At 43.2% G+C, this 15,513-nt stretch overlaps 1 protein-coding gene across 1 annotated transcript in view; it reads left to right on the top strand.

Annotated features, from left to right (window-relative positions):
• The window catches only part of LOC120060515 (FERM domain-containing protein 6-like), a 78,394-nt gene extending 63,678 nt beyond the window's left edge, over positions 1 to 14,716 (top strand). Inside the window, exons 7-14 of the mRNA XM_039009886.1 lie at positions 610 to 765; positions 841 to 906; positions 1,023 to 1,091; positions 6,387 to 6,561; positions 6,864 to 7,175; positions 7,420 to 7,557; positions 9,043 to 9,134; positions 11,057 to 14,716. Of these exons, the coding sequence (XP_038865814.1) occupies positions 610 to 765; positions 841 to 906; positions 1,023 to 1,091; positions 6,387 to 6,561; positions 6,864 to 7,175; positions 7,420 to 7,557; positions 9,043 to 9,134; positions 11,057 to 11,353 (1,305 nt within the window). The 3' untranslated portion in view covers positions 11,354 to 14,716. The remainder of the gene's footprint in view (positions 1 to 609; positions 766 to 840; positions 907 to 1,022; positions 1,092 to 6,386; positions 6,562 to 6,863; positions 7,176 to 7,419; positions 7,558 to 9,042; positions 9,135 to 11,056) is intronic.
• The last annotated feature ends 797 nt before the right edge of the window (positions 14,717 to 15,513 follow it).

Below are 15,513 nucleotides of genomic sequence, written 5' to 3'. Positions count from 1 at the left end.
CTACTCCCCTACTCGACTTGACCCCCCCTCCCAGACACAACGGTGGTCCACCCCTCTGTTTACCAACCACGTCCTGCGATTAGCCTGTTGCCATCCAATCTCCATTTTGAAGCCACAGGGACGGAAATGGTTGTACGATCACGAATGGTACATAAATACCTCCTCTTGGGATGTTCTCTAACTGGTTCTGGGTGAGTGGCTGGTTCAGGAGAAGCACCCCAAATCCAGACCTGACACTGACCGCTTTCTAGATTCCAGTGGGATTGGGGGCCCCTCCCTAATCGCACCCCATTCCCTATATAGTGCACAATTTTGACGAGGGGGCTTGGGGCTTGTGTCAAAAGGGGTGCACTATATAGGGAATAGGGTGGACGATGCCTTTAGTGCCCAGCTGAATGATGCCTTTTGGGACGTCATCTCAGTATGTGAGACATCTGTCCTCCCCTGGGCAGGGGCTTCATCTACCTCCATTATCCCCACCTGCAAGCCTTCCTTCCTGCCTTCTGTCATTGAGCTGAAATTAGAGCCATTAGCCAGTAATCACACTCCACCGAGATGCTTTTAAGAGAGAATTTATTTTCAGCCTTTGTCTCTGTCGCTCTCTTCCAGGTGATAGCCAAGCGAGGCCGGGACTACATCCTGAGACACATCCCCAACATGCACAAAGACCAGTTTGCCCTCACCGCCTCCGAGGCTTATCTCAAATACATCAAGGAGTGTTCCCTTCTGGATGATGTCACAGTCCACTACTACAGACTCTATAAGGTCAGCAGTCAACCTGGACACACACACACACACACACACAATAAACTTACCAGTAAACTTCTATCTCTCGCACAGGACAAAAAGGAAGTGGAGGCTTCTCTTACCTTAGGACTGACCCTGCGTGGAATCCAAATATTCCAGGTACGAGAGTAAGAAGGAAGTGGTTGTGATGGCTTGTGTCTTGGAATACACAGTTCATGTATATGGTTTAGATGATGATTAATATCACGTACTGTATGTTTCTGTGTTTCTTTTAGAACATGGGGACAGCGAGACAGCTCCTGTATGATTTTCCCTGGAGCAACGTGGGCAAACTGGTATTTGTGGTGAGTAGAGCCATAGAGATAATACATATTGAATATACGAGTCATGAAAATTGTGACTTGGGTCAGATTCGAGTTCAAGTCCTACAACACTGATATATAGTGTTTTGATAATTTTTCTGAGAGTAGAACATCTTCTCATTCCATGTTTCCCTCGTTCAGAAATGTCAGAAGTTAGATGTCCTTTGGCACTTAGAAGGCTCAGGGGAATCCCTCTCTCTGTAAGATCTGTTGTTTTTTCACTCGTGATTCCAGCGGTGATGACGTCTTTGGAGCTTGGAGCCAGTCCTGTCTTATGGCAGTGGTTAGTTCAGCTCTTACGCAGACAACAATTGTGGAAATTGTGACGCAGATCTCCTCTTGTCCGTATTACAGTTGGGTCTTCTTACCCCTGCTACAGCTACAGCTAGGAATGCGTCCCCTATGGGCCCTGGTCAAAAGTAGTGCACTACAAAGGGTATAGGGTGCCATTCGGCATGCTACCATGGCCCACTGGAACTAATCAGGGCTTTAGGAAGACTCTCCCCTTGGCCAGGAAACACACACACACAAAATCAGTAGCAATATCTCAATTCCTTTTTCTGTCTCGTTTAGTCTTCTCTCTTTTCTCCATTTAATTCTTAACAGACCAGATTTATGTGTGTGTATTTTTCCTTGACGAAAGCTAGTTAGTCTTCTTACCCTAGGGTCTGTTATCAGAGAGAGCAGCTTACCATGTCTCCATTTTTCAGTCTTAAGCAGAACACACACCACAATGAGGAACTGGCCGAGTGCATCTGATCAGAATATTGACCAACATGTTTCAGCTATTCTACATGTTGAATTGGCGCAAACAGCCACCGCTCATTGACACCAAGCCGCTGCTTTTACCGCGGCGACAAGTAGCGTAGCGGTTAGAGCGTTGGGCCGGTTATCGAAAGGTTGCTAGTTTGAATCCCCCAGCCGACAAGGTGAAAAGTTTGTTAAAGTGCCCTTGAGCAAGGCACCTAACCCTGATTACTCCAGGATCGCCGTTGATAATGGCAGACCCTGGCCTTGACCGCAGCCACTGAGGGTGTCTCAGGGGGAGTTGGGATATGCAAAAAAACACATTCCCAATACACACTTGTATATATGTGAAATAGGACAAATATACACACCCACCAAATTATAATAATAATATTTGAACTGTTCGCTGATGCGGTGTGTCCAAAATGTAACAGCTCCCTTCTTACAACTATCACACCGTAAATGTCAGGATGTCTCAGTGAATTGGTTCCTCGAGTATAGCTTTGTGTAATGACGAATTATACCGTATAATTTCATCTAGTGGTACAGTCATCAATGCCACCGCAATGCTTTGCCACTTACGATAAGAGATCCTGTTTTGTTCTGTCTATGTCCCTGTACAGCCTTTCTATTCATATAGTAAGACTGACGAAAGCATGGAGTAGTGGTGGATGTGGTTTGTATAGGGACCTAAGGGGCCTCTTACAGCGGGGACCGTCAGCCACACCCTTCTTCTGAATAACAGACTCTCTCTCTCACTCCACTGCTGCTCCACCCTGAGCACGTCAGCCGGCCCGGCGCAGCAGTGGGCGGGTGCGGAGGGAGGGAAGGGTGGAGGGACGTGTCAATAAATACCACCAGATGTTGTCATGGTTAGCGGGTGGATAAGCTTTGTTTTATTGGCAGGGTCTGAGTTTTGATGGTTAAGGGGGGCCAGGGCTTGTTCCATTGGCAGGGGGGAGTTCGGCTCCTCCTGGACATCCACTAATGTTGGGGGTGTGAATCTGATGGACAGAGAGGAGGTTTCTGGGCCTGGCCCCAGGTCTGGTCTCTGGAGATCCCAGGGTTGGATGGACAAGGTCTCCGAGTAGGGCGGGACAGGTGCAGGCTAGGGCAGAGCCTCGGGGGTATGGCCCTACAGTCATTAGCAGGGTATCTCCTACTCCACTGTGTGTGGGCTCAGTCTGGGAGGTCCAGAAAGGGGAGAGGAAGACATTTCTTCTGACAACTGTCACACTCTTGAGAGGTCAAATGGTCCTGATCGTGCAGATGGACAGAATGAGAGAGAGACACTTAAGGAGTGCCAGGCTAACCTTTTAATAAACTGATATCTGACACTGCTCCACTCTTTGTGTGGCTTTGGTTTGGACCAGGGATCTGTTATAGTTGTTTATCTCAAATGAGCTGGTCAGAATGATAGATCAATGGGGGTACCACAGGGTTAAATTCTCGGGCTGACTCTTTTCTCTGTATAGATCAATGATATATTCAGGAAACAGGTACAAAAGTATCTATATTGACATAACCTGAAAGGTAGCTCAGCAAGGAAGAAGCCACTACTCCAAAACCACCATAAAAAAGCCAGACTACGATTTGCAACTGCACATGGGGACAAAGATCGTACTTTTTGGAGAAATGTCCTCTGGTCTGATGAAACAAAAATAGAACTGTTTGGCTATAATGACCACCGTTATATTTGGTGGGAAAGGGGGGAGGCTTGCAAGCCAAAGAACACCATCCCAACCGTGAAGCACGGGGGTGGCAGCATCATGTTGTGGGGGTGCTTTGCTGCAGGAGGGACTGGTGCACTTCACAAAATAGATGGCATCATGAGGAGGAAAATTATGTGGATATATTGAAGCAACATCTCAAGACATCAGTCAGGAAGTTAAAGCTTGGCCGCAAATGGGTCTTCCAAATGGACAATGACCCCAAGCATACTTCCAAAGTTGTGGCAAAATGGCTTAAGGACAACAAAGTCAAGGTATTGGAGTGGCCATCACAAAGCCCTGACCTCAATCCTATAGAAAATTTGTGGGCAGAACTGAAAAAGCATGTGCGAGCAAGGAGGCCTACAAACCTGACTCAGTTACACCAGCTCTGTCAGGAGGAATGGGCCAATATTCACCCAACTTATTGTGGGAAGCTTGTGGAAGGCTACCCAATGATTAAATGTCAGGAATTGTGGAAAACTGAGTTTAAATGTATTTGGCTAAGGTGTATGTAAACTTCCGGCTTCAACTGTACAGCCCCAGAGTGTATTCATGTGGGATCGTCATCATCCGTTTACTATCCAGACTGGGCTAATTTAGCTTTTCCATGCTTGATAATGCAACCACTGTGCTTTTACTTTTCCCTCTATGGGTAGCTATACCGCCATGCACTGAGTGTACAAAACATTAGGAACACCTTCCTAAAATTGAGTTGCGCCCCCTGTTTCCCTCAGAACAGCCTCAATTCATCAGGGCATGGACTCTACAGGGTGTCAAAAGCGTTCAACAGGGATGCTGGCCCATGTTGACTCCAATGCTTCCCACAGTTGTGCCAAGTTGGCTGGTAGTGGATCTCTACTCCAAATAGCTTGTTCCGTCTCATCCCACAGATACTCAATTAGATTGAGATCTGGTGGCTGGGCAGGCCACTGCAGTAAGCTGAATTCACTGTCGTGTTCATGGAACCATCCCTGGACAATGTCTTGTGGCATTGGGCATTATCCAGCTGAAAAACTCAATTTGCAGATGGGTACACTGCCATGAAGGTATGCACCTGATTGTCAATGATGTTCAGATATCCTGTGGCAAACGTTGCTCCACTTTTATCAAGGGACCCAATGTATGGAATGAAAACACACCCCACACCATCACCACCAGCCTGTAATGATGAGATGAGGCATGATGGATGGATGTACTCATGTGGTTTTCTCCATTCCCTAGTCGTCCTATCAGTGTGAAACAGCAGGAACCAGGATTCATTAGACCAGACAATGTTTTTCCAATTCTCCAGTGTCCAGTGTTTTAGTTCCTTAGCCCACTTCAACCGCAGTTTCTTGTTTTTTGCTGAAAGAAGTGGAACTCTGTAAGGTTGTTGGCTGCCATACCCCATTCGTGTCAAGGTAGGACGAGTTGTGCATTCTTTTATTGGTCTTTGGACACCAATGTTGTACTGGACTGTCAGTTGACTAACTGTAGCCCGTTTGTTGCTCTGCACAAATTGTGTAAGCCTCCTTTATCCTCTTTCTTCAATGACCCGTTTTCGACCACTGGCCTGCTGTTGGCTGGATGTCCTTTGGGTGATGGACGATTGTTGATACACACGGGAAACTGTTGATCATGAGAAACCCAGCAGCGTGGCAGTTCTTGACACACTCAAAGTGGTGCGCCTGGCACCTACTACCATACCTCGTTCAAAGGCACTTAAAACATTTGTCTTGCCCATTCACTCTCTGGATGGCACACATACACAATCCATGTCTCAATTGTCTCAAGACTTAAAAATACTTATTTAACCTTCCTTCTCCCCTTCATCTACATTGATTAAAGTAGATTTAACAGGTGACATCAATAAGGGATCATACTGTAGCTTTCACCTGGATTCACCGAGTCAGTCTGTCATGAAAATAGCAGGTGATCCTAATGCTTTGCACACTCAGTGTAGATGGAAAATTCAATTCTAGAGTGAAAATTCTGCAACTCTTGTGCATTCGTACACTGCATCAAACCACCTCTTGTATTTTCAAAGTATAAACCCCAGCAGAAATATTTTATAGGGTGGTATAGAAAATACAACTGTTTCTTGACACTACAGACTGCTGTTATTGTGTTAAACTTCTGCCAAGGTCCTTAGAGAAATGATTTGGCCACTGTTTTAGTCAGGGTTTCTCAAAGCTCTGACTCTTTGGTTTTGCCAAAATGGCGACCTATTCCCCTATATAGTGCACTACTTTTGACCATGGGCCATAGGGCTCTATGTAGTCGTGCACTATGTAGGGAATACGGTGCCATTGGGACAGAGCCTTTGGAATTTGCTCTCTGGTTATAAATACGAAAATGTTGAAATGCTAATGCAGTTTTGTTTGTGTCCCTCAATCAGTAGACTACGCTCTTATCTATATTATAAATACTTCTCCAGAGTGTGTTTTGGTTGTAAAGAAGTACAACAGATGTAGTTTTCAAGAAGAGACCATTCTCTCATTGCTCTCCCTCCTATTGTGTGGTTTGCGTGTGGGCTATGTATCTGGCACACTAGCAAAGTGTCTGAATCTTCTCATGCATCCCCTCTGCAAATGAACAAAGATTCAGAAAATGAACAAAGACTATGAAAATTAACAAAGATGCAGCACTCACACTGGAATCAGACAGGGTTGTTTCTCAGGCTCAAAAATATTCTATAATCATAAAGTTAAACATCAATCAATGATTTCAATAAATAAAGCAATCAATCAGTTGCAGAGTTAAAACGTCATCTGGATGACATATAGCATGAAGATATCCTATAATGATTCTAAGTCTTCTGTCTGTCTGTCTGTTTCAGGGGAAGAAGTTTGAGATCCTGCCTGATGGTCTTCCGTCGGCCCGTAAGCTGATCTACTACACCGGTTGTCCCCTGCGTTCCCGCCACCTCCTGCAGCTGCTCAGTAACAGCCATCGCCTCTACATGAACCTGCAGCCTGTCCTCAAACAGGTCCGCAGGCTGGAGGAAAACGAAGGTAAACTACCTGGACACACCTGGTACTCACCTGCCTCGTCATACCTGGTCATCACCTGTACCTAGTACCTACCTACCTGGCCATCCTTCATACTGGAGCATTCTGGCTACCTACATGGCCATGCTTCCATACTAGAGCAGACTGGCTCTTATATCCTGTCTCTCTGCTTCTCTGTGTCTTTCAGCTTACCTCAACTTAGCCAATCGTAATGGTGTATGTGTTATGTGTGGGCCTCTCTGACCAACAACAGCTTTGGTACTGCTGTATCTAACCCTCTGTGTGTGTCTATCCCTCCTCTCCAGAGAAGAAGCAGTACCGTGAGTCGTACATCAGCGATGCGTTGGAGCTGGATATGGACGGGCTGGACAAGCGTTCCCGGGCCAGCGGTAGCAGTGCCGGCAGCACTGTGTCTCACCTCAAACACCTGTCTCGCCACTCTACCGCCAGCCACGGTAGCTCACACACCTCGGGCATCGAGACAGACAGTTTCCGGGCCCCCGGAGGGGCCCCACACCGAGCCCTGAGGACTTGCAGCTCCTCAACGACTAGCCATGGGAGCTCACACACCTCGGGGGTGGAGAGTGGGGGCAAGGAGCGCATGTTGGACGATGATGGTAAGGCAAACTATTTCACAATTACACATGGAACACACACACATGCAGACACACACTGAGAGCAAGACTGAATCTACCTCCCCTCTTAGAAAATGATATTATGCTCTTGTTCAATGTGGCAAGGCATTGTTCTTCTGTTGGTCATGCCTGCTCGCCTGCTCAACTAGTGATCATCACTAACCCTCTAGGTGTCTGTCCCTCCAGAGAATAATAGTAGTGTCTATCTGTCTGTCTGTCTCTCCAGAGATTGAGATGTTAGTGGACGACCCTAAAGACTATGAGGAGCTCCATGAGCTGGCCCTAGAGTTGAACCAGGACCTGTGCATCCACATCACTGAGGACATGCTGACCATGACCCCTGACCAGACAAATGGATATTCAGGTGTACAATCACTACCTCACTGTATTCATTCCCCCTGTCTTAGGATAGCCTCCTATCTCAGTGCGTTGAGACTGGTTGAACTGTAATTTGGTTGGGCGGTCATTGGATGAAGTAGTAGTAGTAAGAAGTTGTAGGAAGTAGTAGTAGTAAGAAGTTGTAGTAGTAGTAGTAGTAAGACGTAGTAGTAGTAGTAAAAAGTAGTAGTAAGAAGTAGTAGTAAGAAGTAGTAGTAAGAAGTAGTAGTAAGAAGTAGTAGTAGTAGTAGTAGTAGTAAGTAGTAGTAGTAGTAGTAGTAGTAAGAAGTAGTAGTAGTAGTAGTAGTAGTAGTAGTAAGAAGTAGTAGTAGTAGTAAGAAGTAGTAGTAGTAGTAGTAAGAAGTAGTAGTAAGAAGTAGTAGTAGTAGTAAGTAGTAGTAAGAAGTAGTAGTAAGAAGTAGTAGTAGTAGTAAGAAGTAGTAGTAGTAGTAGTAGTAGTAGTAGTAGTAGTAGTAGTAGTAGTAGTAGTAGTAGTAGTAGTAGTAAAAAGTAGTAGTAGTAGTAGTAAAACGTAGTAGTAAAACGTAGTAGTAGTAAGAAGTAGTAGTAGTAGTAGTAGTAGTAAGTAGTAGTAGTAGTAGTAGTAGTAAGAAGTAGTAGTAGTAGTAGTAGTAGTAGTAGTAAGAAGTAGTAGTAGTAGTAAGAAGTAGTAGTAGTAGTAGTAAGAAGTAGTAGTAAGAAGTAGTAGTAGTAGTAAGTAGTAGTAAGAAGTAGTAGTAAGAAGTAGTAGTAGTAGTAAGAAGTAGTAGTAGTAGTAGTAGTAGTAGTAGTAGTAGTAGTAGTAGTAGTAAAAAGTAGTAGTAGTAGTAGTAAAACGTAGTAGTAAAACGTAGTAGTAGTAGTAGTAGTAGTAGTAAGAAGTAGTAGTAGTAAGAAGTAGTAGTAGTAAGAAGTAGTAGTAGTAGTAGTAGTAGTAGTAGTAGTAGTAGTAGTAGTAGTAGTAGTAGTAGTACGAAGTAGTAGTAGTAAGAAGTAGTAGTAGTAAGAAGTAATAGTAGTAGTAGTAGTAGTAAGAAGTAGTAGTAGTAGTAGTAAGAAGTAATAGTAGTAAGAAGTAGTAGTACTAAGAAGTAGTAGTACTAAGAAGTAGTAGTAGTATTAAGAAGTAGTAGTCGTATTAAGAAGTAGTAGTCGTATTAAGAAGTAGTAGTCGTATTAAGAAGTAGTAGTAGTATTAAGAAGTAGTAGTAGTAAGAAGTAGTAGTAGTAGTAGTAGTAAGAAGTAGTAGTAGTAGTAGTATTAGTAGTAAGAAGTAGTAGTAGTATTAGTAGTAAGAAGTAGTAGTAGTATTAGTAGTAAGAAGTAGTAGTAGTATTAGTAGTAAGAAGTAGTAGTAGTAGTAGTAAGAAGTAGTAGTAGTAGTAGTAAGAAGTAGTAGTAGTAGTAGAGGTAAGAAGTAGTAGTAAGAAGTAGTAGTAATAAATGTCATCCTCTCTGTCTATACCGTAGGGCTCATAGTGAAGGACGTCAGCTCATCCACCTCCAGTTCCTCTGAGACCGTGGTCAAGATGAGAGGCCAGAGCATTGTGTCTCTCCCTCAGGTCAGTGACAGTGATGGCATCTCCTGTTTGGTACTTACGTTTTTAGTTATTTAACAGACACTCTTATCAAGAACAACTTAGAATGAGTGCATTCAACTAAAGTAGATAAAACAATCATGATCATTGATTCCTTTACACGATCAAGTAAAACCTTCATAAAACATACAGTTGAAGTCGAAAGTTTACATACACTTAGGTTGGAGTCATTAAAACTCGTTTTTCAACCACTCCACAAATTTCTTGTTAACAAACTATAGTTTTGGCAAGTCGGTTAGGACATCTACTTTGTGCATGACACAAGTCATTTTTCCAACAATTGTTTACAGACAGATTATTTCACTTATAATTCACTGTATCACAATTCCAGTGGGTCAGAAGTTTACATACACTAAGTTGACTGTGCCTTTAAACAGCTTGGAAAATTCCAGAAAATTATGTCATGGCTTTAGAAGCTTCTGATAGGCTAATTGACATCATTTGAGGCAATTGGAGGTGTACCTGTGGATGTATTTCAAGGCCTACCTTCAAACTCAGTGGTTCTTTGCTTGACATCATGGGAAAATCAAAAGCAATCAGCCAAGACCTCAGAAAAAAAATTGTAGACCTCCACAAGTCTGGTTCATCCTTGGGAGCAATTTTCAAACGCCTGAAGGTACGACGTTCATCTGTACAAACAATAGTACGCAAGTATAAACACCATGGGACCACGCAGCCGTCATACTGCTCAGGAAGGAGACGCGTTCTGTCTCCTAGAGATGAACGTACTTTGGTGCGTAAAGTGCAAATCAATCCCAGAACAACAGCTTGTGAAGATGCTGGAGGAAACAAGTACAAAAGTATCTATATCCACAATAAAACGAGTCCTATATTTACATAACCTGAAAGGCCGCTCAGCAAGGAAGAAGCCACTGCTCCAAAACCACCATAAAAAAGCCAGACTACGGTTTGCAACTGCACATGGGGACAAAGATCATACTTTTGGGAGGAATGTCCTCTGGTCTGATGAAACAAAAATAGAACTGTTTGGCCGTAATGACATTATGTTTGGAGGAAAAAGGGGAATGCTTGCAAGCCGAAGAACACCATCCCAACCGTGAAGCACGGGGGTGGCAGCATCATGTTGTGGGGGTGCTTTGCTGCAGGAGGGACTGGTGCACTTCACAAAATAGATGGCATCATGAGGAGGACAATTATGTGGATATATTGAAGCAACATCTCAAGACATCAGTCAGGAAGTTAAAGCTTGGTCGCAAATGGGTCTTCCAAATGGACAGTGACCCCAAGCATACTTCCAAAGTTGTGACAAAATGGCTTAAGGACAACAAAGTCAAGGTATTGGAGTGGTCATCACAAAGCCCTGACCTCAATCCTATAGCAAATTAGTGGGCAGAACTGAAAAAGTGTGTGCGAGCAAGGAGGCCTACAAACCTGACTCAGTTACACCAGCTCTGTCAGGAGGAATGGGCCAAAATGCACCCAACTTATTGTGGGAAGCTTGTGGAAGGCTACCCAAAACGTTTGACCCAAGTTAAACAATTTAAAGACAATGCTACCAAATACTAATTGAGTGCATGTAAACTTCTGACCCACTGGGAATGTGATGAAAGAAATAAAAGCTGAAATAAATAATTATCTCTACTATTATTCTGACATTTCACATTCTTAAAATAAAGTGGTGATCCTAACTGACCTAAAACAGGGATTTCTTACTGGGATTAAATGTCAGGAATTGTGGAAAACTGAGTTTAAATGTATTTGGCTAAGGTGTATGTAAACTTGCGACTTCAACTGTACCTGCTCTCTGCAAAATCATTGCTAGAAAGAATATAGGAAAAGGTACAGCAGAACAGAACAGCAGTTTTTACGTAATTTGTTTAAGTTAATACATTTACTGATTGTTCTGCTTCTGTTCCATTCCCCAGACCTCCATGTGCAGGAAGCCTCAGACGTCAACTGACCGCCACAGCCAATCCCTAGATGACGTGCGTCTCTACCAGAAGGGATGTCTCCATTGGGCGGAGCTATGCCAGGACACCGCCCACAGCTACACCTTCGGCTGCGCCCAGGAGCTGAGCGACAGCAGCGGTTACCAGGGCAACCTGGCCGAGCAGTGCGCTGGTATTCGCGGTGACCAGCTTGACTGCTTCCCCATCAAGAGGACCAGCAAGTACTTTTCCCTGGACCTGACCAGCGAAGAGGTCCCAGAGTTTGTGGTGTGATGGCCGAACAAGGGGAGACGGGGATGAAGAGGAATGGATGAGGTAGAAAGGGTGACCTCAAGACCCCTGCTCCCCTGCCTCCACATCTCAGATTTGGAGGTGCCTCAGGAAACTGAATGGGACGAAAGAAGAGGGTTGGAGGTTTGGAGAGGTGATACTTGGTTGTCTATCTGTTGCCCTAACCTATCAGTCATAACCTGTGTCAGCCATAACCTGTCAGCCATAACCAGTCAGCCATAAACTGTCAGCACCAGACTTGGGAAGAGTCAGATGGACTGTAAAAGCCCTACATCCACCAGACTGACATCACCAGTCAACATAACCATGTAACCACCTGAGACGACATACATAACACACTACAGAGACAAATAACTGACAGTGAAAGCCCTTTGAGCTATTTTTTTTGCCAAAACGGCAATAAATAAAAAAGGATCAACCTTTGCTGGGTTTCAAGAAAACCTATCTGCGCCTTAATTGGACCGATGCTGGTTGGGAATGGAGTGTAAAAGGAAAAGTAAGGGAATGTCGAAATATCTCACCATCACTTTTTTATTCAAACAAACTCTGACTGTCTGCGTTTCCAAAGCATGTACTCTCTCTCTCCAGATGTTTTCTGGATCTGATTCTTGTGCTTGCGAAGAGAAATAATACTTCAGTTCTGATGTTAACACACTTGCGTTTGCCTACTTCGACTTTACTAATGCAGTGCAAACAAACAAACACACACACAGCCGACATATCAAAATATTCTGCCATGGAGAGTAGATCCCACTCTTCTTTCCCTACAGAAAGAAGGGAACTCTCATTGATAGTCAAGCTAGATGTGCTATGAACCAAAGACAAGTTACACTAAACACGAAAAGTCCTCATGTCCACATTATTACTATTTTAGTGTTTAACCAACCAACCAATGAAATGATGCAGCCTCCTGAATCCATGACAGGATATGACATCACCATGAGCGGGTTCTGTATCGTTTCAGAATCTAGAGGTTGACCCAGAGGAGGGAATTTGGATTGGTCTCAGAATATTTCAGAACAAGGAACGCTAATGATGTCCTTGTTCTCGTGTGTCTCCCTTCCATCCCTCTGTCTCTAGTATGAAGTATGTATGATGTGACATAATCTGGGAGCCCAGAACCAAATCCAGCGTGCGCTAGTCTGTCACAAGGGATTAGAAGTGACGCGCCACCGCTCCTCTCTTTACAAGGAAGTGCAATGTGTCAACAGTTCCCCTGTAGAGTTGTGTCCTAGTGTAGCGACTAGACTGATATTATGAACATACCCAATGTGCCTTCATCACCTATGCAGGCCCTGAACCACAACCATGCCTTGACAATCAAATCACAGCTTCTCGCTACGCAACGCAACACGCCCACATGAGTCACAGAGATCAGTTTTAATGTCAATTTTAAGCTCTTCATCTGTAACTTTATTCTTGGTCAGAAGTACATTGGCATTTAAAGGCCCAGTGCAGTCAAAAAATTAGATTTTTCTGTGTTTTTCTATACATTGCCACACTATGATGATGGAACAATACTGTGAAAATTATGATAATGCCCTTTTAGTGTAAGCTGTTTGAAAAGAATGCCTGATATTTTAGCCTGTTTTGGTGGGATGGAGTTTTAGCCTGCCTGGTGACATCACCAGGTGGTAAATTAGTTAATAGACCAATAAGAAAGAGTTCCAAACCTCTGCCAATAACAGTTAGTTTTCCCCTCCCCACTCAGAACACTCCCACAGTCCTAGCAAAGTTATTGTTCTTCGCTAAGAAGCTATTTTTGTTTCTTTTTCACCATTTGAACTGAAAACAGTAAGCTACTTAACTGTTACCCAGAAATGATTTGATATTGAGATAAAAAATGGCTGCATTGGACCTTTAATCATTGACTTCAGAGTTTAAACATCGTTATTCAAACAGTTTTAGCAGATTAACCAATAATCATTGAAGGGGATTACCCTAATGTCATCTACCATCCCTAGCCTAGCTTTATGTTAAACGTGTCAGAGTTATTTAAATCTGTGGTAGTTAGGTTCCTGTCATGTGAAATGTAGCCCAGATGACGTCATGGGCTGGTTCAAGACTTCCCGACTACATCATTGGCTGTGCCAGGTCTGATGCTTGGAGCAGGATGAGTTTCTACATGCCCTCACCTGTCTGTCTGTGTACAGAGCTGAGGAATGCGCTTAGATGTAATCTACACACACACACAAACACACACACACACAAAATGGAACTGGGTTGGCTTTAGGCCAGCTATGAAACTGACATTTTGACTTAGTTCTTTCTATATGTTGGTAGTTTTTTTCTTTTTTACTCGGCTGTCTTTGTTAGTCCTTTAAAACTGTCTTTTGTTTGTTTTGTCTCGATAATTATTTTAAATTGGAACTTGTTACATTTGTTTGTTTTCATTTCATAATTTTAGCTGATTGGAAGTAGAAAGTGTCATATTTTTTGTATGGAGTGTTTTAGAACAGTGAGATTTGTTGTATATGTTGAAAAGGTATTCTTTGTGTGCAGTTGGTGTGTGTCAGTATTATACGCAAAGTACACTCACAGGAGAGTTTATTAGGTACACCCATCTAACACCGGGTCAGACCCCCCTTTGCCTCCAGAACAGCCAAAATACTTTGGGTGTCGGAAACATTCCACAGAGATGTTGGTCCTCGCAATGGCATCACGCCGTTGCTGTAGATTGGATGGTGGTACATTTTATGCTGCAAACAGCCTGTTCCAACTCATCCGTGACAAGGATCGACGAGTTGTGCATTCCGAGATGCCGGTCTGCACACCACTGCTGCGCCATTATTTATCTGTTTGTGGCCCGCCTGTTAGCTTGCACAATTCTTGCCATTCTCCTTTGACCTCCGTCATCAACAAGCTGTTTTCGCCCACAGGACTTCCTCTGACTGGCTGTAAACCTTAGACGCTGTGATGTACCTAATAAACTGTCCGGGGAGTGTAATGTGACAGTGTTTCAACCCTGTGACACCAAATTCACTTATTTTCAATATTGGGCCCCTTTTTACCCAGGAATAGTCGTAATTTCAATTTACAGTAGCTGAAGAACGTTGATACCTAATCATTTTTTGCTTTGCTCAGTTAATTGGCCAAGAGCCAAGGTGTGAAACCCAACACTACACAAATATAAAGTTAGATTTCTTATACATTACTTCCCGTTAAGGTGTGGAAACAGACAAGACTGCCCTCTCTTGCCTCTTTTATTCGCTATCGTCATAGAGATTTCTCCGAACCGTACCTACGCAATGTAAATTGGAACTAGTGTTTGTCTTCCAAATTTGTCTTGCATTCAGTATTTTTGCATTTCTACCCCAGTCAGTAAACCTTATTGAGAAGACCGTTTCAGTGACCTCCTCATTTTATGTGTAGTAATAGTACATTAGGCATGTACAGTTGTATTCCAAACCTCATTCACATGGTCTAATATCTCTAGAGTAACGAACAAAACAAATTACTACTTCATTATGTATTTGGAATTCAAAACTACTGTGTGCCTCAGTTAAGCAATAATTTGTTAGTGTGGATCAACATTCTAGCTGAGCTTTTCCGTTGCTGCTCCAGAGAGCTTTATTCTAGAACATTCTAGAGCCCTCTAAAAGAACCTTCTAGAACCTTTAGAATGTTTCAGAAGCAGCTCTGCTGTGGTACAATGGAGAGACCTGACATTTTCACTTCTCTTCACAGCTGGTCTCATCAGCTGGACACGTTGGCCTAGAATACTGAGCAAAGCATCTTGGCCTAGAAACACAGATCAGGCCAAGGCAGCAAGAAACAATTGTTGGAAAGAAATGTGTAATAATTAATACACTTATGAATTTGATATCGTCGTGTGATTTCAAAGCAAAAATTAATGCTGTAACAGTTTATTTCCAACAAGATGTTACTTGTTATTTCTACTCATTAATAATGGGTATCTGAGAAACAGAAAGATATGTTGAAATGAATCTTTTTCTGGTAGATTATTGGTGATATATTAACCCAGTGTGTGTCCAGGTACATAGCCATAAAAACAGAACCACATCCTGAAAACTTTTGCATTCGGATAAACTCTCCACTTTGGTGACTTAGGCTACAGTGCATATCATAAGTATTCAGCCCCCATGGATTTCTTCACAATTTATTGTTGTCAATGATCTACA

Source organism: Salvelinus namaycush, chromosome 15 (assembly GCF_016432855.1).
Source record: "Salvelinus namaycush isolate Seneca chromosome 15, SaNama_1.0, whole genome shotgun sequence".
Classification (NCBI taxonomy): domain Eukaryota; kingdom Metazoa; phylum Chordata; class Actinopteri; order Salmoniformes; family Salmonidae; genus Salvelinus; species Salvelinus namaycush.
Note: the sequence above shows the minus strand (reverse complement) of the source record. Positions and strands in the feature narration are given on the sequence as shown.